Source organism: Lutjanus erythropterus, chromosome 14 (genome assembly GCF_056507025.1).
Source record: "Lutjanus erythropterus isolate fLutEry1 chromosome 14, fLutEry1.hap2, whole genome shotgun sequence".
In the NCBI taxonomy this organism is placed as follows: domain Eukaryota; kingdom Metazoa; phylum Chordata; class Actinopteri; order Lutjaniformes; family Lutjanidae; genus Lutjanus; species Lutjanus erythropterus.
Genome location: NC_139330.1, coordinates 25562453 through 25586955, shown reverse-complemented (window position 1 = coordinate 25586955; position 24503 = coordinate 25562453). Strand labels below are relative to the sequence as shown.

At 38.5% G+C, this 24503-nt stretch overlaps 1 protein-coding gene across 2 annotated transcripts; it reads left to right on the top strand.

The window, feature by feature from the left end:
* Nucleotides 1-408: 408 nt before the first annotated feature.
* On the top strand, nucleotides 409-24381 carry pank1a (pantothenate kinase 1a). Of its 2 annotated transcripts, none has more exons than XM_084736465.1 (8): nucleotides 409-1182; nucleotides 14448-14594; nucleotides 14890-15095; nucleotides 15651-15904; nucleotides 18252-18428; nucleotides 20163-20286; nucleotides 22502-22627; nucleotides 23579-24381. In XM_084736465.1, exons 1-8 carry the CDS (start codon nucleotides 900-902, stop codon nucleotides 23636-23638), a joined length of 1377 nt encoding a protein of 458 aa, XP_084592591.1. In that variant the 5' UTR covers nucleotides 409-899; the 3' UTR covers nucleotides 23639-24381. The 2 variants fall into 2 exon arrangements, with proteins under 2 accessions (XP_084592591.1, XP_084592592.1); XM_084736466.1 differs by lacking the exon at nucleotides 409-1182 and adding an exon at nucleotides 1740-1954.
* Nucleotides 24382-24503: the final 122 nt, after the last annotated feature.

Here is a 24503-nt window from a genome sequence, read left to right as displayed (position 1 = left end):
ATCATTACATTTTAATTTAACTTCTTCTGAATTGTGGTAAAGATCTCTGAAGGGAGACAGATATCCCAGATTAAACACAAATCTGATCCAACAATTTAAAATACTCTGCGGGATAACAAAAGATTGGCTGTTCCTGACAGACAAACATTTCTATAGCTGGCTTTGCTTTCGCACACAGCTACAGTGTTACTACAGTTCATACGCTTGACATATCGACTGGCAGCATCATGACTGCGGGGAACGAGGATGACAGCGTACAGCGACTTTTATAAATAAAGCGCCCACAGCTGCACGGACTGGTACTGTGCGTGTGTCTGTTTAGACTTTGTTTAATATTCCAGTGGGGAGCCACTGCGGCTCATTGTTGTTGTACTGTAGGCGACACGAGACGAGTCCTCTCTTGCATTCCTTTGTGTTGAAATGTGTAGAGTTACCGTGTAATTTCACTGCATAGAGGAGAGAAAACCGGTCGGAGGAGGTGAACGGGTTCGGGCCTCGGCTGGAGGAGCTTGTGGCGGTGTGACGTAGCCCTCCACCAACTCACCGGCTGCTGCTGTGCCGACTGCCACAGTCTCAATGTGGGGAAATGACCGCGAGTGACCTCAAAGGAAACACTGTATTTTAGCCACTGCGTGTATTTCTATTTTAAATAACATTAAATGGAAATTTAATGTCTATTTCGAGCAGACATTTTAGAGTAAAATACGTTAAATTGCGGAAAAGGATTTAACGCTCGCTGCTCGCGCGACTGTCTCACTAGCTTGCAAGCAGTTAGCTAACATTAGCGAGCTAAGCTAACTACAGCAGCCGGGTTTCTCGTTGCTAGCGGTCGGGCTTTTCCCATTTTGCTGAGCTGCAGATGCTAAGCTAGGCTAGGCTAGGCTAGGCTAGCTGCTGCCATGGATAAAGCCAAGTCAATGATGGACAAGAAGGGAGCGTCGGGACCCTTTCACGTCAACAACGGGCAGAGTCAGAGGGGGTTTCACGGCCACGTCTCCGTGGCCGCCAACGGCAGCTGCTGCAGCGGCAATGCATTCGGGTCGAGCATCGGACCCAACAACAGCAGCACCTTTGAGAACATGCATCATCTGCACCGGGCAGACGATGCGGAGTGCAACGGGTCCCCGGCCAAGAGGTGCAGGCTACGGAGGAGGACGGAGTCGGTGAGACGGAGCAGACCCCGTGAGTATCAACCAGCTTGAGTAAAACCAAGATTATTACCTACTATCGTTAAATTGTGCACATGGTCTGACATGATTTTATTCCGATGGCAGAATCAGTGGTAGGTTGTCTGTATGACAAGTAAATCGGTGACTGCTGCCGTCTGCTGTATATTACTGATCAGTCGGGTTTGCACAAGCATGCCGTGTTGCAACCTCTGACAACCCGCTTGAATTCTCATTTCACTGCCTTTTTATTAGTTTCCTGTTTAATATGTGTTTCAGATCAGCGTTATATCTCCTCAGCTCTCCTTTCTTGATTAGATTAGATGGTTAGTGTCTTTGGCAGATCTGTCCAATCTGCAAGCCTGCCGTCGTTAGGGAGACCCCCTCTTGTTTGTATGAGCCCTCAGGTTGCATTTGGTGCGCTCTGATTGGTCGCTTCCCGGTGGTGAAAAAGCTCCTGATAAGTGGGCTTGGCTTGCTTCAGCCAACCACCACCCGACTCTTGTCTTCAGGAGGCGCGGTGAATGGCTGGTACCCGCCCCCGTATTTACCGAGTGTTTCGGATGATGTGAGTAAAGATCATCCAGGAAAAGTTTGCAGTTATAGCGCAGAATGTAGAAAAGTGTCGTTTCACTGGTTGGAGTCTTCAGATATCCAAGACTGACTGAAGCCTTCTAAGCTTTCCTTCCACAAGCTTTTTAAAATATTTTAGTTTTTTTTCTTTCCTGTATGCAACCGTGAGCTGCTATTTTACATCACTATGAAGCTCATACGTGAAAAGAAACCTGGTAAGTGTGAGATGATTTGTATCTCACTGTATTGAGAAGGTATTGAAATATACATACTCTACTGCTTTACTTTACTGCTATTTTCTTTTAGTGAGTTTAAGTCTCACTTTCTACCTTTGTGTTAGGCTGTACACCAAATAAGTTTCTTATTTTTTCTAATCAGAATGTTGACCATTTAAAACAGAAAAGATAAAAAGGATAAAAATTAAATACTGCTTAAAGTCATGCTTTTGCAGATGATGGTTTGGTAACTTTCAGTGTTACTTCACCTCACAGCTCCTTTTCAGGTCAGTTTAGTCAAAGCACTATGATTTGTTGTGGCTGCAAGTGGCTGTCATGGTAAAACTTGTCCTCATTCTCGGAAATGTTTGCAGAGAGACCAGCTGCATTAAGTGTAGAGGCCTTGTTGCTAAGTCATCTAGTCAGCATTCCTTACATCTATCAGTAATTGTGTTAGGGAGAGACAGCGAGAGATGGGAGAGACAGAGACAAACAGAGATGGGAGAGACAGAGGGAGAGAAGGCGGGGGCATCCCTTTTGGTTTCTGTATTCAGGGAAATTTTCTGTAAGAAGTCTACATACTGCATCATTAATCAGAAGCAGAGCTGGCTTATAATTAAATTATATATTTTATTTTCTCATCTTATGATTTTATAATGACAGAATTCTCATATGGAGATATTGTGGTTAATCATTCTTTTGTAAAAAATGAACAACATGAGTTTCTAACTAAATCTGCCACAGTGTGAGGCCTTAAATACATGAGAGTAGACATATTTTTGAATACTGTAAGATTTTATTCAGCAAAACATAAAAAAAATCACTTTAACACATGATGGAGATCAGTTCAACATTTAACTGTGTAGATACAGTAACTTCAATTTTGTGATGATGTTGTGTTTACTGCTGCATCACTTATTGCACATCACTTACCCATAAGTAGAGCTATACTGTGTATACTGTTTTTCGAGTGCAGTTTAATGTATTGTGTGGCTACATCTACAATGCTTTGTGAGTATTTATTGTGTTTTTAAAACATCTCCTCTAGGGATGCACAATAAATAACAAGATTTGGAAATATTCCGTGTTTCTGTTATAATAGCAACATCATTTAGGTTTGCATAGGACAGAACTATGGAATATTAAATCATCCATCTTTGCTCATTACAATGTAGCAATGTTTACCTTCACATCTGCATAAAGTATAGGTTATATGAACTTAATTTTAAAATATGAACAAAATTCTCAGTTATGTTATTGGTATCATCCTGAGGAGCAGGCCATTATCGGTTATCAGTATCAGCTGAAAATATCCATATGGTCCATCCTTAGTCTCCTCCTTAGGCTACAACCTTTTGAATTTGGCTAAGTGTTTATTCTTAGGCAGTATATACTCTGACAGGTCATACCTGTGCTTGCAGTCCAACTTTAACAGCATGTGAATTCTCTGTTGCATTAATATTGCATTGTGTATCATTTCACAGGTGAACCATGTGCAACATGTTGAGTATCAAAGAACGATATTAACATTTGTAGTTAAGAGTGGAAATGCATTCACTGTTAACATAAGCAGTGGCTATCTCCTTTCACTGGAATATGATAGATGAGTTGTTTTGCTATCATTGATTTAATTGTTGAAAAAATTAAATGTCCAATACACAAGATAAAGTAGAATCACTGTGTGCTAAAATGTACAAGAACTTCTTTTGGTAGTAAAGACATGTTGACAGTGTATTAGACACACCAGTTTAGATATACAGTATGTACTCCTGATTCTGTATCTGTGACTGAGTTGAGATATTTCTTTAGTAAGCTGCACTGAAGTGATGGAGAGCTAAATAAACCAGTCATAAAACAACAATGAGACATGAGAAAACTCCACCATACATAAAAGTGACTTTTCAAGTGGCATAATGCGGTGCATACTGTTGTGATTACATATTGCTGCCACGAATAGATAGCTGAAAATGCATTGATTCTTGCAGTGGTGCCTTCTAATGCTTAGTACCCTGAGAAACAGAGGCCCTACATTACAGTTGGCCCAGATTATGTAATTTAGGGAACATTTCATCAGTAAACTTTGAAATGTCCAGTCACGGCTCCTCTGCTTTATGGCTGACTTATCCTTGGATGGACGCCAGCCGTTCTGATAAACCCGGATAACCCTCTAAGCTTTTCCCTACCGAGGGCCAACCCTGGAATGTATTCCCCTGGGGGATGTGATTTTTCACTTTTGTCCTCAGATTTTTGTCTTTTTTGTGTTTAGGTGGTGTAGGACCAGTGTTAGCTTACTTTTTGGAAACCCTGCCTGTGGTACACTGTCGTTTACACCAATAGCAACTTGGCAGCAGTTTTCATTTTTCATAAACTGTAGTCATATTTTCCAGCTCTGTCACATTTACTTGTACAAGTTAACATTACATTTAAAATCCCTGATGAATATTTACCACATGTTTTGACCAAAATATATGACCAATGAGGTCATTCGGAGAAATGTGCTATATGTCAGCACAGAGCAAAAGCCATGATTATAGGAAGAATCAACACAGAAATTGTTTAAATATACCTGTAATTAGACTAAAATTTTGGTTTAGATTTGGTTTTGGCACAGCTTCTGTTGTTTAAGTGTGGTTTATTTCATTCTTAATGCACAGCATATTATGTTTTTGTGCACATTTATATGCTATGCCTTTGTGTCACACCTCAATCCCCTTGTTAAACTGAAACTGGTTTGTGGACATTTTGGCTTATACTGCTAAAGTTATACCGTATGTTGTGGCTGTGGGTGGGTAGTCAATTTGAGCTTGACAGCAACAATAACAGTGGGGGAAACTTTCTCCTTTAGTCCACCAACTTTGTATAGGCTACAATATGAACAGCTGTAGGAGACTGCTGTTTGTGTGTCCATGTGTCAGTGAAACACATGGCTTTGAAGAAGACATGCATGCTGCACCATCACATCTGCTGTGTGGGGTCACCTTAAAATAAAAACAGAAAGCTCAGTGGTATACACTATATTATTATCAGTATATTATTTAGAGGGGCTGCACTACCAGACCTGCTGCATAGGAAGATGTACAATTCAGATTTTATCATAGTGCAACTGCACTTACATACAGTATTGGTAGCAGCATTAACAGCACGAATATGTCAGTATGTCAAATTGCCAACAAATAAACCACCAACAGTTGTTTTTGCCAAAGCTTTTCAAAAAAGAATATGCAGAATAGTCAGATTGATACACAGTTTCCAGTGCTTGGTCTCAGTTTTTGAGAAACTTTGACCAAAACAATACTGTATGACTAAGTGTTTTGACTGAAATTCACATTTTTGTCACAGACACCAGGGTGTTATGGGGCAGGGAGACAAGGAGAAAACATACTTTACTTAGAATCTCTATTGGAAGAGATTTCATAGTGACTATTGTTGAGACAAGGCGTTGGCTGGCAATGCAAGGTGGTTTTTGTGGGGTGGGACAGGAGGGGTATTATAATAGGTCTATATTCCAGTTTAGCTTTTGAGAATAGAATCACAGAAAGGTTGAAACCCTGGTCAACGTGTTGAGTATGTGTGTTAATGCAGTGAATAAGTAACTCCTATAAAAAGAGGTTTGTTGCCATTGGATCAGGGTGTGCAGGTTTCAGTAAGGGTGTGTGAGACTGGGGATTCTATACAAAGAAGGGAAGGTAGCCAAATTGTCTGTTTTGCCAAATATATAAAATATAATTCCCTAAAGCCCAGTGATTTGCATGTTAACCTGCCTGTGTGAATTTGCAGACTGGTTTATTCAGATAAAGACTTTATTAGTAGTAGTAGTTGCTGCAGTGCCAATGCTAATAGGTGTTTTATATATATATATATACACACATATATATATATATGTATATATATATATATATATGTATATATATATATATATATATATATATATATATATATATATATATATATATATATATATATATGATAGTCAATTAACTGACAAGTTGGTCAGCAGCAAATTAATTGGCATGTATTTTGATATTCAGATGATTATTTCAGTCATTTTTCAAGCAAAAAAAAAAAAAAAAGTCTGGTTCCAGCATCTCAAATGTGGAATTTTCTGTGTTTCCCTGTTTTATATAAGTCTGAATCAAATATATTTTGATTTCGGAGCTGGAAATACTACAGGGGAACCTGGAACAAGAGAATAATTGACATTTCTGCTTCGTGCATTTTCTGTAAATTTACCAATTAATCGACTTTATATCAGGAATCATATCATATCAGGTGGTCTACCGTAATAATTGTAGCAATAACAGTTATAGTCATAAAATCAGTATTTGTGAAGTTAGTGATAGCTAAAGTACTGTGAGAAGTAGCTGTGGAAGGATTGTGATAACAATCAGAGTAAGTAAGTAAGTAATCAAGTAAGTGTAAGTGAAATGGATGTGTAGAGATGTCAATGGACAATAATGGTGAAACAGTGAAGTCAGTGGTAAGACTAACAGAGGACAGAACCTCCTGTGATGTTATCTTTAGTATAATGAGTGCATGTTATTGTATACACTGTACAGTGTTCAGCTGCTGTTAATGTATTTTATTGTCTTATCACACCAACATGCTGTGTAAGTGTTGTTTTTGTCCTGTGCTCTCTGCACAATTGAGTAACACACACACACACACACACACACACACACACCAGTTTCACATCTGTGAAACCTGAGATTAAAGGTTAAGCAATAGGAAATTTAATTGAAACGGTACCGATAATCCCTGAGGCCATGTTAGAAATCTCAACAGTAAGCATGGCAGGAAATATAAATATTTATTTATGAGGCCCTCTAAGCTTTGTAGTTCAAGTCAGACTGTACACACCCGTACATACTGTGCCTATCATGTGCTGAGTGCAAGGTAAAAGTGTGTTAGAGGAGGCCAGACACCTCTCACCTACATGGACACAAATCAATCCTGCTCCTGCTCCTTGTCACACTGATCTTTGGCTGGCCACAGAGTGTGCGTGTGTGTGTATTATGTGTCTGTGCAATTTTTAAATGGGAACCCTGGATAAGTTAGCACCTATGACCACTATAGGACACCCACAAGAAAGGGAGAAATTTGATTTTTTTTTAAATGTTCACTTAATTTATAAGTTTGAGGGTTGAACAACCTGTGTTTTTGCACAGGCCAGTAATGGTTTACTAAATGGCCTTCGGACAACAACAATTGATGACTGTGGGGGATTTAAATGGATCAGTCAAGGAAACGTTGACAGGAATTTCTGAAGGCTGGCTCCATTATACTTCTAGGGGTTTTTTTTGTAGGAAATGTATGTGTAAATTCAGCCACAGGGCCCCCGTGAATGAATGACAGACAGAATGTAGGCCAGTATATTGTATTCCCATGATGTCTTTCAGTCAGTGTGGCCATGTTTCTTAACATCAGTGACAGCCAGACTTTGCAGAAGCAGTGATGATTCCCCTGGCATTTTGTATCAATTTTGTTGTGTGTTCAGTGTTTGTTGTTTTCCATACACAAGGTAATCATCATGGAAGAAATGCAGTCAATAAATGTCAAGTAGACTAATGACAAAGCTTGACAAATTATTCTGTAGATTCATAGGACGCCTGTGCTACAAATACAGGCTCAGATACAGGAGTGATGGTGATTCAAAAGCACTAAGCTACATAGGTTATGTAAAGACGACTGTCATTGTAATAGGGGTGTCATGGTATGAAATTTTAACCTCACGATTATTGTGACCAAAATTATCACGGTTTTCGGTATTATCGCGGTATTTTTTTAAAAAGTGTGTTGAATACATAACTGTTCAGCAAGCAACCTCCATTGTCAAATTCGTTGATGACACAGTGGTGTAGACTTTTAATGTAGATTTACTTTTACTGTATTTTCTTTACTTTTTACTTTTTTTTTTTCAAGCACAAAGGTAAAAGTAAAGGTAGTAATGTCTGCAGAAACCACAAACAGAAGATGGAACTAACTCTTTTAACTGAAACAGTCACCAGAATGTTTTGTTAACATGTTAAAATCACACCATTTTTCTTCTGGAGCAGGACAGACACTACCAGACCCCCAGAGGACAGGGGACTGGTTTACCAACATGTAATCTTTTTCTCCTCTTATGAGTTTGCAGGTCTGTATTTAGTAATCAAAAAACAACGATAAGAATACCATGAAAGTACAACGGCAATAAAAATGTTGATTTTTCAAAAATGGAAACAATAACATGCAAAATATTAAATTGTAATTAAGTAAAAACACTAATACCACAATGTAAAAATACCTAAGTAAAGAATCTGAGTATTTTTTCCATCACAGCAGGTCAGTGATCAGTGTTTCGGTGACTCTCTGCGGATCAGTGAATAGTGTTTTATTTATGGCGGCCCGCCACATTAAAAACATCAGCACAACGACATGATTTTCTATTTTTGGAGCTGCACACCTTCTTCAGTCGTGTCTACATGGTAACTCTTTATTTGAACAACTCTCACGAGATTTGTGTTCGTTATTTCTATTAAAATAATCAAACTCGCACGATCTTTCATGGGTCTAGGGTTCCCTTTCTAGACACGACCCTCTCTGTCTCTATGTCAAACTAATGACAGCAGACTGTCTGTAAACAGCATGATGTTACACTCTGCAGTGTTTTACACAAAGACTTTATTTGTGTGGACACCCAGGTTTGGTTTGTCACCAATTTTGGCATTTTTATTTTTTTAATCAGTCCGAGAGAACGATGGTATCAGTGATTGATCAGTGATCAGTCTGCCCTCCTCTCCTCCCTCACCTGTTCACTCTGCTGTGAAAAGATCTGAAAGTTTCTCACAGAGAAACACAGACTCTCCTGTTTTACGTATAGGTCTCCTTATACAGTTGTTTAATTTTTAAGTGCATCTGGTTGGTGTCGATGTCATTAACCATCACGTTAGTTTCGACTGTTGTAATAAACTCCGTCATTAACAACGGTCTCCTCCACACGCAGCTTCTCTGCAGTTGGTTTGTGCATCTCCTGATCTGCTAAACCAGCGCCGGAAAGACTAGAAAAGTTGCACCAGTTAAAATAGAAGCCTCCCGTCAAAATTTAAAATCTCTTAATAATTTATTGGTTATAGGTCCGGGTCCGTATAGGACAGCGTGTGGGTCCTGACTCGGACCGTGGTCCGCCTGTTAGGGACCCCTGCTGTAGGGTAATTCAGTTTTTGTGTCTAAATGTTGTACAGTACTGAAAGAATGAGTGAACACAACATTTTATTTAAAAGCATTCATCCTCAAAGCTTAAGAAGTTATATACTTGGTAAAGGTTAAACCTATTGTCAAATGTTTTATATGTTATGGAAAACTTTAGTTTTCAAGAAACACAAGGTCAATGATACATTTGTGTAATGTTCCTTAAAAGCAGTGTTTGATTGTATTTATTTGGCATCACAGTGGTCCATTACTGGTCACCGATTAAAGGACCAGTGTGTAGGATTCAGTGGCATCTAGAGGTGGACCTGCAGATTGCAAAAACCTTGTCTCTCCCTCCTGTTCTAAGTCTGTTGAAGAACTTATGATGCCCCCGAAACTTGTGAAAAACACAATAGGCAGTAGGCCAGCTACAGCCAGTGCTTGGTTTGTCGATTCTGTATGGTGACCTCCATCGACCCGTGTCCTTACAATTTGAGGAACTTCCACTATGACAACATTAAATTCCAGGAAGGGAAAGGCAAAACATACATGTCTAAAAGGTTCAATTTGAAGTCACACTATTAGCATTAACAAAAAATTCTGTCTCCTAGCAACTCAAAATATCAGTATAATACTTGGTTATTTATTTCACAACAAGCCCACACGTGTTATTGTGAAGTCAAAATAGAGAAATTTAAATCATGCTGGCTGTGAGTATGTTGTTGGCACAGTCTGTGGAGGAAAATGTGATTGTCACTTGAGGCCGACACAGTCATGCACCTTAGCTGGCCTCTAACAGTGTTGCGTTTGCTTGAACTGATACTTCTCATTATATCAGAGAAGGAGATCATATTTCTGTTTCCAGTGTTCTACACTTCTGTGCTTTGGTGCTTGCTACAAAATGTTTAGAGCTGCAACTAACTGATTGTTAATCAACTTATAATTTAATCACCAACTATTTTGATAATTAATTAGCCTAAGCATATTGAGTCGTTTTTTAATTAAAAAAAAACCCAAAACATAGTCTCAGATTTCAGCTTCCCAATTGTGAAGATTGGAAAACACTGATCAACATTATTCTCACATTTTATGGACCAAACAACTAATTGATTCATTGACAAAATGATGAGCAGATTAATCAATAGTGAAAATAATCATTAGTTGCCATTCTGAAAATTTTACGCCACTTCCTCAAGGGTGGAGCAGCTCACTTTAATAAGAAATAGGGTGTCCTGATACCAATACTAGTATCGGCAAATGCCTCCAATACTGCCTAATATGCGGTGCACCAAGCCGATACCACTGATTTAATTACCTTGAAACAGAACCCTGGTACATCATACAGCATTAGTAGTATACATCTGTTCTTAAATGGTGATAATTATCATTTTTTCAATTTACTGTTATCAAATTAGTATTTGGTATTGGCCAATCTGTTTTCAAGGCTATTACCAACAAAAACTATTCAGAGCAGTTTGTTTGACTTTTTTTTTTGACCCAAGTAGTTTTTCCACAGAGGGCACTACAAAATCTACACATAATAGTTCATGTTTACAGACATTAGAGCAGGTCAGTAGGTGAGAGGGGAACGGTAACAAAAAGTCAGTCAGCCATAAAGGAGGTCATAGGTAACTCCTCCTGAATGAAACCAAACACCAACCACTGTAGTAGAGCAGCAGCAGATGTAGAGGTATTTATTGTAGCATCAACAGATGACGATATGATGGTTGTAGTTCTAGCTGTCATAAATTTGGTTTCATTGACCGAGTCTAACTGAATATACATATAATGCAGTTCAATACAAGACCACCTCGAACTATGGCACAGTTTCAACAGAAAAGAACATTATGTAGTGCTATTTCTCACAGGGATTATGCATTAGAATTTATTATGTTGTTATATAAATTAAAACTTAAAGAAAAGAACAGAGAAATTGGTGTCAGATGATTTTTAACTGACTGCAGCCCAGTATTAAGGACGAGTAGTTTAACGGACAGGAGGATGCTGTCACACATTCACTGTTCACTACAAACCAGTCTTACAAACTTTATCACATCACACATGAAATGATTCACAGTAAACACTAGATTGTGGGTTCAAGTTCAGTTAAGCACTTAAAGGTTATGCTTGCTGCTCATACTGTATGTGCCACCACTATCTATTGTAATGACTTGTTCATAAAATGGACAGGTTTCTAATGCTACCATACTCTATTTGGAAAGCAGAGATGGTGAAGTAAATACACACTGATGTTGCTGACACTAAGAGAGGCTGACAAATGCATAACATACATTGACATATGATTCACCCATGACCTGAAATCCCAAGCTCAAAGTTTATTGCTGTAAACTGAAAGTGGACTTTGCCTCAGTAAGCCAGACAGAATCACTCTGTTCTGTTCCCTTTAACAGTCTGTTGTGAAATAGTCACATCTCCTGATTGTCATAGAAGGGCCACGGGTAAATCCCAAAGTCATATGTTTCACTATTCAGAAACACTTAAGCAAAGGAAAACTATCTCCAAAAATCTCAAGAGTGTTGCTTATCTGGTTAACTTAACTAGAGGGGAGCCAATAATTAAGCAAATAGTTGATGGAAAATTAATCTATTTTGATAATCACTTAATTATTTTTCAAGAAAATGCTTAACATCCTCTACTGCCAGCTTCTTACTTGTGAGGATTTGCTGCCTTTCTTTGACTTTTATAACAGTAAATGGAATATTTTTTTGGTTTTAGACTGTAGGTCAGACAAAACAAGACATCTGAAGATGTTATCTTGTGGTAACTGTTAACAGTGATGATGGATGTTTTTTAATATTTTCTGACATTTTAATTAATTGATAAATCAGGAAAATAATTAGCAGAATTTATCGTGAAAATAGATGTTTGTAAGCCCTAAACTTACCTTCAGAGTTAGCTGTTTGAACTTCAGTGTTTAAAGCACAGCTGAGTCCATTTTCCAGTTGCCTCACTGTAAATATACCTCTAGCTTTGTCCCCTGCATTTGAATGTCCAGTACTGTCTTTACAGACCATGGAACATTAAACACACAAATGGGCTTGTTTGAACATGTTGATCTTTGTTCAGTAATGGAATATATTGTCTTAATTAGACCTAGTTTTTTCATAGGGAAAAACAAAAAAACACATGAATTCATGTGAAAACATGACATCTAAATGTCTTATTACCATGCAGGTAACTTAGAGTCATATATCTAAATTGGTTGAACAATTAACAGGCATCCAACCAGGCATTCAGTGAACCAAAATCTAGTCTTGAATTGCTTAGTCAGTATTTTTTACAGATGAACATATAAAACGTTAGCCAGCTTAAGAGAGGAAGTTAAAGTTGATTGTGTGTGAAGCACTGTGGTTTGTGGTCTCTTGGTGGCTCACTGTGCTAACCTGTCATCATGCACTAAATATTTGGATTCAACACATTCTTTTGTTAAATGCTGCTGCTGTCGACAGCAGCAACATATGTTTCAGTGAACAAAACTCAGTTGTCTTAAACAGCCTCACAGGGTTTTCATTGTTACACACTATAAACTGTAACTATAAACATGGGCATTGCATTGTTCTTTTCTCACCTCTATTGGACAACAAACATTTGGTTTCAAATAATATAAAAGAATGATGTAAAAAGTAAAGGCTACTCAAATAGTCTCAATAGTCTTTAGCATTTGCTGTGTTTGGTGCTTATTGAACTGCCAATGTAAAGAGAACTGGCTCAATACATATAATAATATAATCTAAAATAGCAACATATGCACAGCTAGAATAGAGAAGTTTCTATCAAAATAAAATACATCAATGGATGATCAAAATAGTCGCAGATTAATTATCTGTCAATTGATTAATCACCTAATCATTTCAGATCTAATTATGCACATAAAGCCTACTCAGTTGAATTGAAAAACTAAGACAGGCTGATTTACATCAAAGTTAAATATAGTAGTTACTTTGCATTGCATTACAAATGTCTTGCAATATCAGTTCCCTTCACTTCCATCCATGCCAGTTAATCGTACTTGAATTCAATTAAATTGATCAAGAGACAAGAAGCAAGCAAAAGACGGGAAGAGGGAGCAGAAAAAAAGGAAAATGGGAGAGGGTGATGCAGTTGGTGTGCACAGAGATGTGGAGATGGAGAGAGGAGAAAGATAAATTTGTGTGTGTGTGCGCACACGCGCAGAGTGTGTATGAGAATGTGATAGATGCGGAGAGATGGAGAGGCAAAGCTAAGTGAAAGAGAAAATAGGATGAGGAGAAGAGTGTGTGAGAGAGATGGAGAGAAGAGTAGATGATAGAGAAGGGGGGGTGTCTGTTTCCATGGCAACAGTGGCTCTCGTTGAGTTGTGGTTGTCTTTTTTTCTTTTTTCTAGCCGATTGTGCTAGGAGGGGTTTTTCTGTGCTGAACTCAATGTTCTACCCAACTAACTAACCAGACTAGACTGTTTCCTCTCTTCTCTCCTACCTCCTCTGTGCAATAGAGTTATCTGGTAACACCACTTTCATACAGCGAATGCCTGTAGGACACCGGATTGGAGTCGTTCATAACAGACAGGTGTCAGATATGAATGACAGGTTGATCTATCGTAATTGTTAGCAGAGACTATGGTCTAGGTGAGTGTTTATTGCTTTTCTGAGGTTTACGTCATTATAAGTGAACTTATAATGATGGTTTTGGTCTGTGGTTCTAACTAAATAAGACATGCTTGGAAAATAAAATGCTTTCTGACTGAGAGATTCATTGATCAATCAAGAAAAATTTGCAAGTAAACCTTTAGCAAAATATGTGATGGACGCTGAGAGATGGTGTGACAATAGTGCGTCTGAAAAATGCCTTGCAAAAAACAGAAATTCTTGTTCTAATAGAAAACTTAGCAAGTTTGTTGGTATTTTGGTGACAGCAATACCTTAACTTGAACCTTAACCTACTTTAAAAAACTGTGTCAAACATATTCTTTACATTTTTAACTTAAAATTGTAATCTATGTTGCGATGCATACAAGCCTAAAATATAAGTCACATTTAGTTTATTATTACATTTTAATTTCTGTCTAAGCACAGTTACAATATAACAGTCACAGCTCAGTTAGGGACTGCTAAATGTAAGCTTAGGTGTGTGTAAATAAATCTGTATGGCTCTGACTAAAGTTAGGTGTCTGAAAACATATTTCTTTTCTAACTCAAGTCCGCTTTCAAGATGTTCATTACGGGCATCCATCAGATCATGTGTTTCTGTCATTTTGATCTTAATTACATTAAGATTGTGATTAAAAGTGAAGAGGTTGATTAGAGTTTTCTCCTTCTCCTTATTCCAGCGTTCCCCTGGTTTGGCATGGATATTGGTGGTACCTTGGTCAAGTTGGTGTACTTTGAGCCAGTTGACATAACTGCAGAGGAAGAACAGGAGGAAGTGGAAAACCTCAAGTCTATCCGCCGCTACCTCACCTCAAACGTAGCCTATGGTATGTCTACCCGCCCACACATGTGGTCACACCTTCATATGTTGCATGCATCTAAGACAGTGAACCAGGTCAAGTTAGGCCAAGGCTACCCCACAAGAAGTTACCAGGAAAATATTTTAAAGTGTGTGTGTCACTATTGTATTATTGTGTATTGTTGTGTGTGAGTGTTTTTCAGGTTTTGTTCTTGGCTTCAGGTTCAGTTGTTACAGAAACCAGATCATTTGTCTCTAAAGTTCTGAAGCTGAACAGCATCACAATTACACAAATAACCTTATTTTGGTCCTTCCTCACTCAGGTAAAACAGGCGTCCGTGATGTCCACCTGGAGCTGAGGAACCTGACCATGTGTGGCAGGACAGGGAACCTGCACTTTATCCGCTTCCCAACACAGGCCATGCCCCGCTTCATCCAGATGGGTCACGACAAGAACTTCTCGAGCCTTCACACAACACTTTGTGCCACCGGAGGCGGCGCATACAAGTTTGAGAATGACTTCAGGACGGTGAGCATATAGCCAGAGAAAATGTCTGATTAGCAATAAAATGTCAGAATTTTAATCTTTCTCACTGTGATTATGTGGTTGCTGATAGAACGACAATGAATAGTTGATAAATCCATTAGTCCATCAGAGAAAAATTAATCTGGTCACTCTTGAATATGACTTCAAGCTAGTGCACTTGATATCTGAGTTCCTGTTTACCTGAGTTCATTGACCCTTTCTGCAGTGCAGTAGAATCAATGAACTCTCCCTGGGCACTGCAGCATGAACTAAGCTGAACCAAGACCCTGTACACACTTGAGTCTTTTAAGTGCTTTGAAAATCATTTTAGCTTCATAAAACTGACAAATCGATGTTTCCAAGGAATGCGATAATCTTTCAATCATCTTGAGCAGTTAAAACCCCTTTAATTGTTGCTAAGATGTTCCTGCAACCAAGCAGCACCTGATTCCTGATACTGGCTGTGTAGAGGGAGTTCTGTTTATTTCCCCTTTGAGAGTGTTTAGCAGCTGAAAAGTGTCATCTCAATATTTTAACCCTCCTCCACTTGCGTTGCAGATGGCCGACCTGGAGCTGCTGAAGCTTGATGAGCTGGACTGCCTGATCCGCGGCCTGCTGTATGTTGACCGGGTGGGCTTTAATGGGCACCCAGAGTGCTACTACTTTCAGAACCCATCAGACACCCAGAGCTGCGTGAAGAAACCCTGCACCTTGGACAACCCCTTCCCCATGCTGCTGGTCAACATCGGCTCCGGAGTCTCTATACTGGCTGTGTACTCAGAAGACAACTACAAACGGGTGACTGGGACCAGGTGAGGAGGAATGAAAAATACTTTTGCATGCTTATCCTAACATTTCAACATTAATCACTATGAGTTTCACAATGAGTGTTTCAAGTCAGAGTTCCATTTTTCATTTCAGAGTGATGAATTCAAAGGTGTGTGGTTGTGAGATTTTATTATTAGCATAATCAACACCCTTAAAATTGCCTCAACAGGCTGCTTGTGCTCATTTTGTGGGCAGGTTTCATTCACAAAAATATTATCTGGAGTGAAAAGAAGACTTTCATACTGCTGAGCTTCTAGTCTTGCTTTTGAAAATCAGCAGACTGAAAGATAAGACGTTTAGCTGACAGGAGTGGTGCTAGCGGAAACAACAAACAGTATATATAGTACTGTGTGAAAGTTTCAGGCAGGTGTGAAAAAATGTTGTAAAGTAAGAATGTTTTAAAGGCAAAGCGTGGTCACGCCAAATATTGATTTGATTTAGATTTTTCTTCTGTTCGCTCACTTTGCATTTTGTAAATTGATAAAAAATAGATAATTACATTTTATATTTTTGAAAGCATTCTTACTTTACAACATTTCTTCACTCCTATCTAAAATTTTTGTACAATACTGTATATTACTAGTACAGCAACGTGTCATCAGAGCAGAGGGGATGGTTTGACAGAATTAGACACTAAAAATGTTTTTCTAAAGCAAAACAGTCCATACTAATAATAGAAGTAGTCAAGGGGATGCAACAGTCAGTTACACAAGATAATATTGTATTATACCATACAATAGGTGACGATGATCTGGTGAACATAATATCATTTTGCATTAAGTTTGTTTTAGTTAGTTCAGTATAATTAAACCTGTGGGGATGCCCAATGACAAAACAAGCTACACCACAAAAAAAACATATCAGAGTCAACCCTTTTAACAGCTTTTCGCACAAATAATGCCCTGATTACAAAGGCTTATACTTTGTAAGTTAAGGGGAAAATTCACCCTGTTTAATGTGGACACCTAGTCAGTATTGATGGGAAATGTTGTCAGTCGAGGGAATAAATTCCTCAGTAATGCTATACTGACCAAAAAAGCTGAGTTCTCCTTCTCATGAAGCCATGCCAGTAGTGCCTGCATGTACCAGGATGCATTGCATGCAAGCTTCTCACTCCCATGTTGCTATGTATCACCACCTTAGCCTATAACAGTTACTTGGTTGGCCAAAATATAATAATAGGTGTCAAAAATACTCATATAGCACACCGCCTGACTCGCTGAGGAAGCGATTAGAAATCCAAGTCAAATAGCCTGTAGTTCTTCCTTAATTAACACCTACAAGATCACTGTGACAGCACTGGATGCAGGAAGAACAACATTTACCATCAACATTGACTGGACATCCAGATGAAAAGTGGTGAATTTTCTCTCTAAGATTAACTGAAACATTGGTACTAAATTAATGATACAAAAATGTTAATGTTGGGAAACAGGGCTGCAGCCTTTGCACAGAGATATTTTGCACAATGTTATTAGTAGGGTCAGTTCCCATGAGTTCAGAACTAAAAAGCAATAGAAAGACTAAAGCTGTGTGTTAGACTAAGTCAGTGAGTTTTGAACTTGAGCTTGTTTTGCATGTATGGATATGTGCAAAAGGTGAAGGTGGCTGAATGCTTTTTATAGCTTCAGTAGATCCGCCCGATAGTTGTTTGAATTCCAGCCATTCTTTATCTCCGATCACCTTGTGTACCTTAGTACCTGCGTAACAGTAGAACGAGATTGTGATTAGATATTGAACTGTTTGAAACAATTTGATACAAAAAAAAAATCCCTCCCAGAATTGTTAAACATTTACATTTTATGTTACTTAACAATTGAACAAGCCTCCTCATGATCTGTCATTCACACATTAAACTAGGTGAGTGAAGTGCAGTTCAGTGAGCAGTTTTAATCTGTCACACTGCTCCACGAACAGAAAAACATAAGCACACCAATCTTAGTTGTTGTGGGTGTGAGTAGTGAGGTCAAATCAAGAGGGTAGGTGTGTCAGATGTCAAGTGCGTGTGAGGGAGGGCTGATGTGTTGGTGTTTAATCCTTTCTTTTTGCTTATTTTTGTTTTTTTGTGTAAATCCCTTTCATCCTGTTTATTCCCTCTCTTTATTACATGTTATATTATTATTCATGTTATTATTTTATTACTTATTTATTGACTGAGACTAAAGACTTTAGAGACTAAAGTACTAGGAAGATATTTTAGAGCTGAGGACAGCTCCCTGTCTTTCCCATCTTATTCTTTCTTCTCTCCCCTCTTTTAACATTCTCTGTGTCCTCTTTTACCTCTATTATTATCTCCCTCACACTCTTGTCTCTGGCGAAATCCTCTTTCAGTCTGGGAGGTGGTACATTCCTGGGCCTTTGCTGTCTGCTGACAGGCTGCGAAACGTTTGAGGAGGCATTGGAAATGGCCAGTAAGGGTGACTCTACCAATGTGGACAAACTGGTGAAAGATATATACGGAGGGGACTATGAGCGCTTTGGCCTACAGGGCTCCGCTGTGGCATCCAGGTGAGTGTGATGAAGGCTTCATCACCTGAAGAGTCAACAACGGTTCCACAGTTAACTTCAGCAGGACACTTAATCCACTCAATGTTAAATGCATCAAAGACCATTAATAAAAAGGTGTGATCATACTGTGTAACTTCAGGGCCTGTAATGTGTGATAATGAAGAATGAACTCTTGCACCCCTTTTTCACCAAACTATGTCTAACAGACTTCATTCAAGATTCTTGGAACCTCAGTGCTATGTAGAGAACCAAACATCAGCTGGTTGGCTCACTGATTAAATAGTGTTGTTCTTAGTCCCGATTGTCAAGTTGAGTTGAACCACATATAATAAGTTGAATTATTGCACTATTTCTGTCATTTTACACAGAGAAACACAGGATAAAGGCATGGCAGGCTATAAACCTTTGCAAACCTCCTGTCGCAAAATTACCAAACTACAAAAGTGTAACGGTAAATAGTAAATAGAGAAGAGTGATGAAAACAGAGGGCAGAGCAAACTGTTTTGTCTTAGCTGCTCCAATGCTCTGTGCTTCAGTACTGTAAGATAATCAAGTTGAGAAAACTACTTTTAAACCAGAAACTGGCATTGTTTCTCGCATCCAGTGTGGTCAAGACTTCTGCAGACAAGGAGCCAATCAAGAGAAATGCTTTGCAGTAAGTTAGAATTTTATTACTGAACTATGATCTAAATCTGATGCTTTCACATCAAAGATGATGTTGATCACAGACACTAAAATGTGAATCTTGTAATTCATGTAGCTGTTACAGAAGAAGTAACAGCAGCTGTGCTGGTGGCCTATTCTGTACTGTAACTGGGCATAGGCCATGACTAATGTGTTAATAATCTTGGATGAGACAGTTTGGGTGAGGTATGTTGATGAAAAAAAATAATAATAAAAAGTTCAATATTTAGCTACAACTGACAACTCATAGTCAACTTGCCAGAAGCCAGAAAGCAGTGTCTCATAAAACACTAGATAAACCCAAATTGATTTTAACTCAACAAAATATAAAGCTAATTAAGTAATTTGATGGAAATTATTAAACTAAGCATGTGAAGTGGATGAATCAGCTTGGAACCTGGTAAAATCAGCTTAAAGTGCTGATTTATTTGTTCACATTCATTAGGAAATTGTTCACAAAACACAACGGTGAGAACATGAATTATCCAAAATGACTTAACGGCTTAATTTGTGCATGGATGCAGTGCTGTTTCATGCTTTGTGTGAATGTATGGCTGCACAAACACAAGGTCTATAGCAGAATAGCCAACTGGTCATAATAAGCATAAAGTACACACACACACTAACTCTCTTGCACACACTCTGACCTTTTGCAACTAATCTGGGTTTAGCATGTGTATAGTAAACCTGCAATTCTGTGTTCAAAGGTTGATCCATAAAGTGAAAAACAGATTTTTATCACAGATTATAATCATTGTTTCTTATTATGGCATTACATTCTGTCATTTATTGAAACACACACACACACACACACACACACACACACAGATTGACAACCAGCACTTGTTTGCTATTTTTCTGGGGGTTATTGTGACATTTATAGAAGTTCACACCCTGTGCCTGTTTGGCTTTCTCATTTTCTTTTAATCTTTTAAGATTGCATCAAAGTCTACTACAACCTATGAGGAAAGTCCGTCTGTGTGTTTATGTTTACACATAAAATTAGAGAATTTGCTTATGTGCTGTGTTTCATTTCGTCTGTTTTTACAGTTTTGGTCATATGATGAGCAAAGAGAAGCGAGACAGCATCAGTAAGGAAGACCTGGCCAGAGCCACACTGGTCACCATCACTAATAACATAGGATCAATAGCACGGATGTGTGCTGTCAACGAGGTACACACACGTACACACACACACACACACACACACACACACACACACACACACACACACACACACACACACACACGTACACACACACACACACACACACACACACACACACACACACAGATCCTGGTCACTAATATCCACTTATTAACCAGGAATGTATGGTTTATGTTATACTTACAGACAAACACATGAGTGATTATAGTACACTTTCATCAGTGATATGCTCCATTAGCACATGTTGGTGTTGAAATACTTATAATCACACACACACAAACCAGGGTTTAGAGCTTTTTTAGCCACTTAGCATGACTAACAACATAAAGTGAATCTGAGAAATTAGAGGGAAAAATACACAGATTGTGTTACAGCCCCCCAAAAATCCTTAAATTCTTCCTACCAGCTTGCTGTTGTTGATGTTTGATGAATGAACTGTGAGGTTCCAGGCAATTGAGTGTGATTGAATGAGTGCTAATTGGTGCCACAGTAAAATCAGTGTGTATCACAGAGACATAACAAACAGTGAAAAATACTTTAATGTAGTATAATAACACTCCGACATTAATGAGTAAATAGTTAAATGAAACAAAACAGGAGCTAAGGCAGGATTTGAAAGTCTTTTTAGTAGCAAAAGACAAATTCAAACTTGTTATTTTCTGGAGTGCGGGATCAGCCTGGAGTCTTTCTGTGTGCTGTGAGCTTCTTTACAGTGTTGCCTTGTGGCATGGCGATCAAGCAGCATTGTACAGGGCTATCACTGCACACAGAGCTGCAGCGAAGTCGTGCACGTGACCGTGGGTTTTTTAGGGTTGATATTCATATTTTTGTTTGGAAATAACCATTACAATTACAATTTTCTGCAATTTTGGTAAATATACATTAGGACTTTAAAAAATATTAAGTTTCCATCATCATTGAGCTGTTAAACAAATAAATACATGAGAAAAAGTATTTTCTATCAGTGTTTTCCTCTGGCTGTGGAGAGGAAGGGACTTCCATCCTATCAGGGGTAGATGACCTGATAATTGGATATCAGTGTCCTGTACTTGCCCATTATAAAGGCATAATATCAATGTCTAGCCAAGCTTTAGCACACACGCACACACACACGCACATAAACACACAAATGTACACTTACCCTGTTCTAAGTGTACAGTCAGGAGTATTAAATTGCATAATACATTTTACAGCATGAAGATAACATATGGCACAAATAATCATCTCCTTAACAGCAGAAAACCTTTTTATAATTCTGGTCATGGTGGTTTATCTATTCACGGTTTCCCCAAATTCACCAAACACTGTGGCTGTTTACTATAATTTTGCAAAAATGCTTTTGCCAAATGTTATATTTGTACACTGTGGATGTTAAACTGAAGGTATAAATTTGTTAAACCTTTGCGGTTTTTGATTTAATACCAAATGTATCACTATTTGGTTGACAGCTGATTTATTAGCGCTCTGAGGTTACCCCATCAGTAATGAAAAACATACAATGATCAAGATAAGATAAGATGGTCTGTACTGCTGACCATTTACCTTTTCCATTGTAGAGCAAAAGAGAAACAACTTTTTCTGTCTCTTATTGTTTCTAAATGTAGCAACTTCAGCTTAATTGATGAAGTTGATGTATTTGCCTTGATCATGCAATTTGTTCGCTTGAATCCACATGGCTGAATGGTCTTATTGTAAGTTGCTTTGGATAAAAGTGTCAAAGCCAAGTAAATGTAAAGCCAGAGATTGACTGGTAATCAGTTTATCAGTTCTGTAGCACCACCATGTGGTTTGTATTTTTAATTACAATTTCTGATATGTTTCAGATTAAATAAGAGTGCATCTGTCAAGCACTTATATATGTATATGCTTGGAATTATTTTTATTAATTTATTTATTCATTTTTATATTTGTGTTTGTGAACAGATCAAAATTCTCACAAACTTTTATAAACAGACATTTGCATTCTCTGTTTAATAGAAAGAGCAGTGAGCACAATCTGGTGTGATCAGTAGAGTGTAAATATGTGGTCCAACATTTGGTCTTTCACCTTTTCTTGGGGCATTGTGTGCCTTTTAGGGTCAGAGTGTTGCAATTAGGGCACCCCAATCTTTCATATTTTCAAATGAGGATCTATGTTATTGTTGTTGCATTTGACATAGTTGTCACACACATAGTGGAGCTTGGTTTCTCTTAATTTTCTCTCTGTCTCTCTTCATATCAGAAAATCGAGCGTGTGGTGTTTGTTGGGAACTTCCTTCGTATCAACACAGTGTCCACAAAACTGCTAGCCTATGCCATGGACTTCTGGTCTAAAGGACAGCTAAGGGCGCTCTTCCTGGAACATGAGGTGAGAGCTCGACTAATAAATTGTAGGATTAATTTAAAGGGATAGTTCAAATTATTTGAAGTGCGGTTGTATGAGGCACTTACCCATAGTCAATCTATTACTTACAGTAGGTGGTAGTTAACACGCCCTACCAGAGAAGGGACCTAAGCAATGTACTGTGGACAGTGTCATATGGAAGATGTATTTTAGCCACTTAAAAAAAGAGTCTACTCAAAAAATATATATCATTTTAAGTGTACACTGTGTAGAATATTTTCACTACTTCTCTTTGCCATCACTCAGCCTTTTTTGAAAGCAAAGCAACCAGACTCCTTAAGCAAAAACAGTCATTTTACCTCATAGAAAATGAGAGTTGCTGGTCTACCACTGCCTCCATCTTTTCGTTTGTTTGTGTTATTGTGTGTCTTCTGTGTTAAAAAAGGTTCAGATTCACCAGAGTCACAAAATTTGACAAACAGAGCAGCAGTAGACCAGCAACTCTTGTGTTCTGTGGGGTAAAATGACTGATTTCGCCTCTGTAGTCTGGTTGAGCGAGAGAGTGATATTGGGCTTATATAAGGGCTGCAGTTTCCCATCGGAAAAGGCTGTCTGGTAGCAGAGAAAATTAAAGTTAAATTAAAATATTGTAAATATATTGACCTGGACCTTTTTTTTAAGAGGCTAATGTATGTTTTGCTGCTAATCCTGTCTATAGTAGTTCATTGCTTAGCTTCCATGGTGGTACTAGTCTCTGCTTCTCCAAACTGAGGACATGTTGACCTCCATCTGCTTTAGGTAGTAAGTACAAACCCACTACAAATAATTCAGTCTATTCCTTTAACTAAGGTGTAAGCCTCTACTTAGACCTGTAGGAAGACGGGGAAAACTTCTTGTTTCTAGAGATTGATCTTAGTGTTGGACTGGATATGACACGCAGTCTGTGTAAAAAGTGTGTGTGTGTGTTTGCACCAGGGTTATTTCGGAGCTGTCGGGGCACTGATGGAGCTGCTCAAGACAACAGAGGACCCATGAAGGAAATAACGCTGTGACATCATCAACCCCTCGACAAGATGTCACACAACCCTGAACGCTGTGATGTCATCAACTCTCAATGCTGTGACGTCATCAAACTTTGACGCTGCTGAAAGGTCTCGTTGACAAGAGGCCGCTAAAGGAACACTGAGAGAGACACAGAAACTGAGAAAAGCCATTTTAATAATTTAACTCTTGTAAATAATAATAACCTCTAACATTCATCTCCTAAATTTCCCAAACAGAGTCCCCCTATCATAGAGGTTTTAATATTGTAATCTTTAATTTATGGTTTCCTGTAATCGCGTCTGTCGATTCTTGTAATCGGTCCTGTGTCAGGAAGCACAGAGACAGAGTATTTTAGTGTTTTTTGTTAGTGTGTGTTTTTGTGTGAATAGCTACTGTAGCATTATGTCCTGGAGGCTGTGTTGCCCCGGGTGACTGTTTGTGCAACAGTTCTGAGATAGGATGTCTGCACAGAAATGACCTTACTCTTGAATGAGTCATTTTTTTTTACCAGCAGGGACTCAAGATAATTCCTTTTCTGTGACCACAGAAACATCATGTGACCACCAACACCTCCTGCCTTCATCTGTTAGTGCATACAGGCAGCTGTAGCTGATGTTAACTTGAGACTACAGCTAGTCTCAGTCAGTACAGCTCCAAAACTGCAGCTGGACAGCAGCTGTGGCAGTAGCTGAGGTGTGGGAGGTGTTCTGTTGCCTGTTTTGTTGCACAAAAGTTGCCCACCACGCTCCAGTCTTCTAAGGAGTGCACTGAAGCCAAATCCAGTTGAGATTCGTACAATACCTGCCTCCTTCAACTCAGATGGGAAGCAGAAAAACAGTCTTTAATTCTTTCTGTT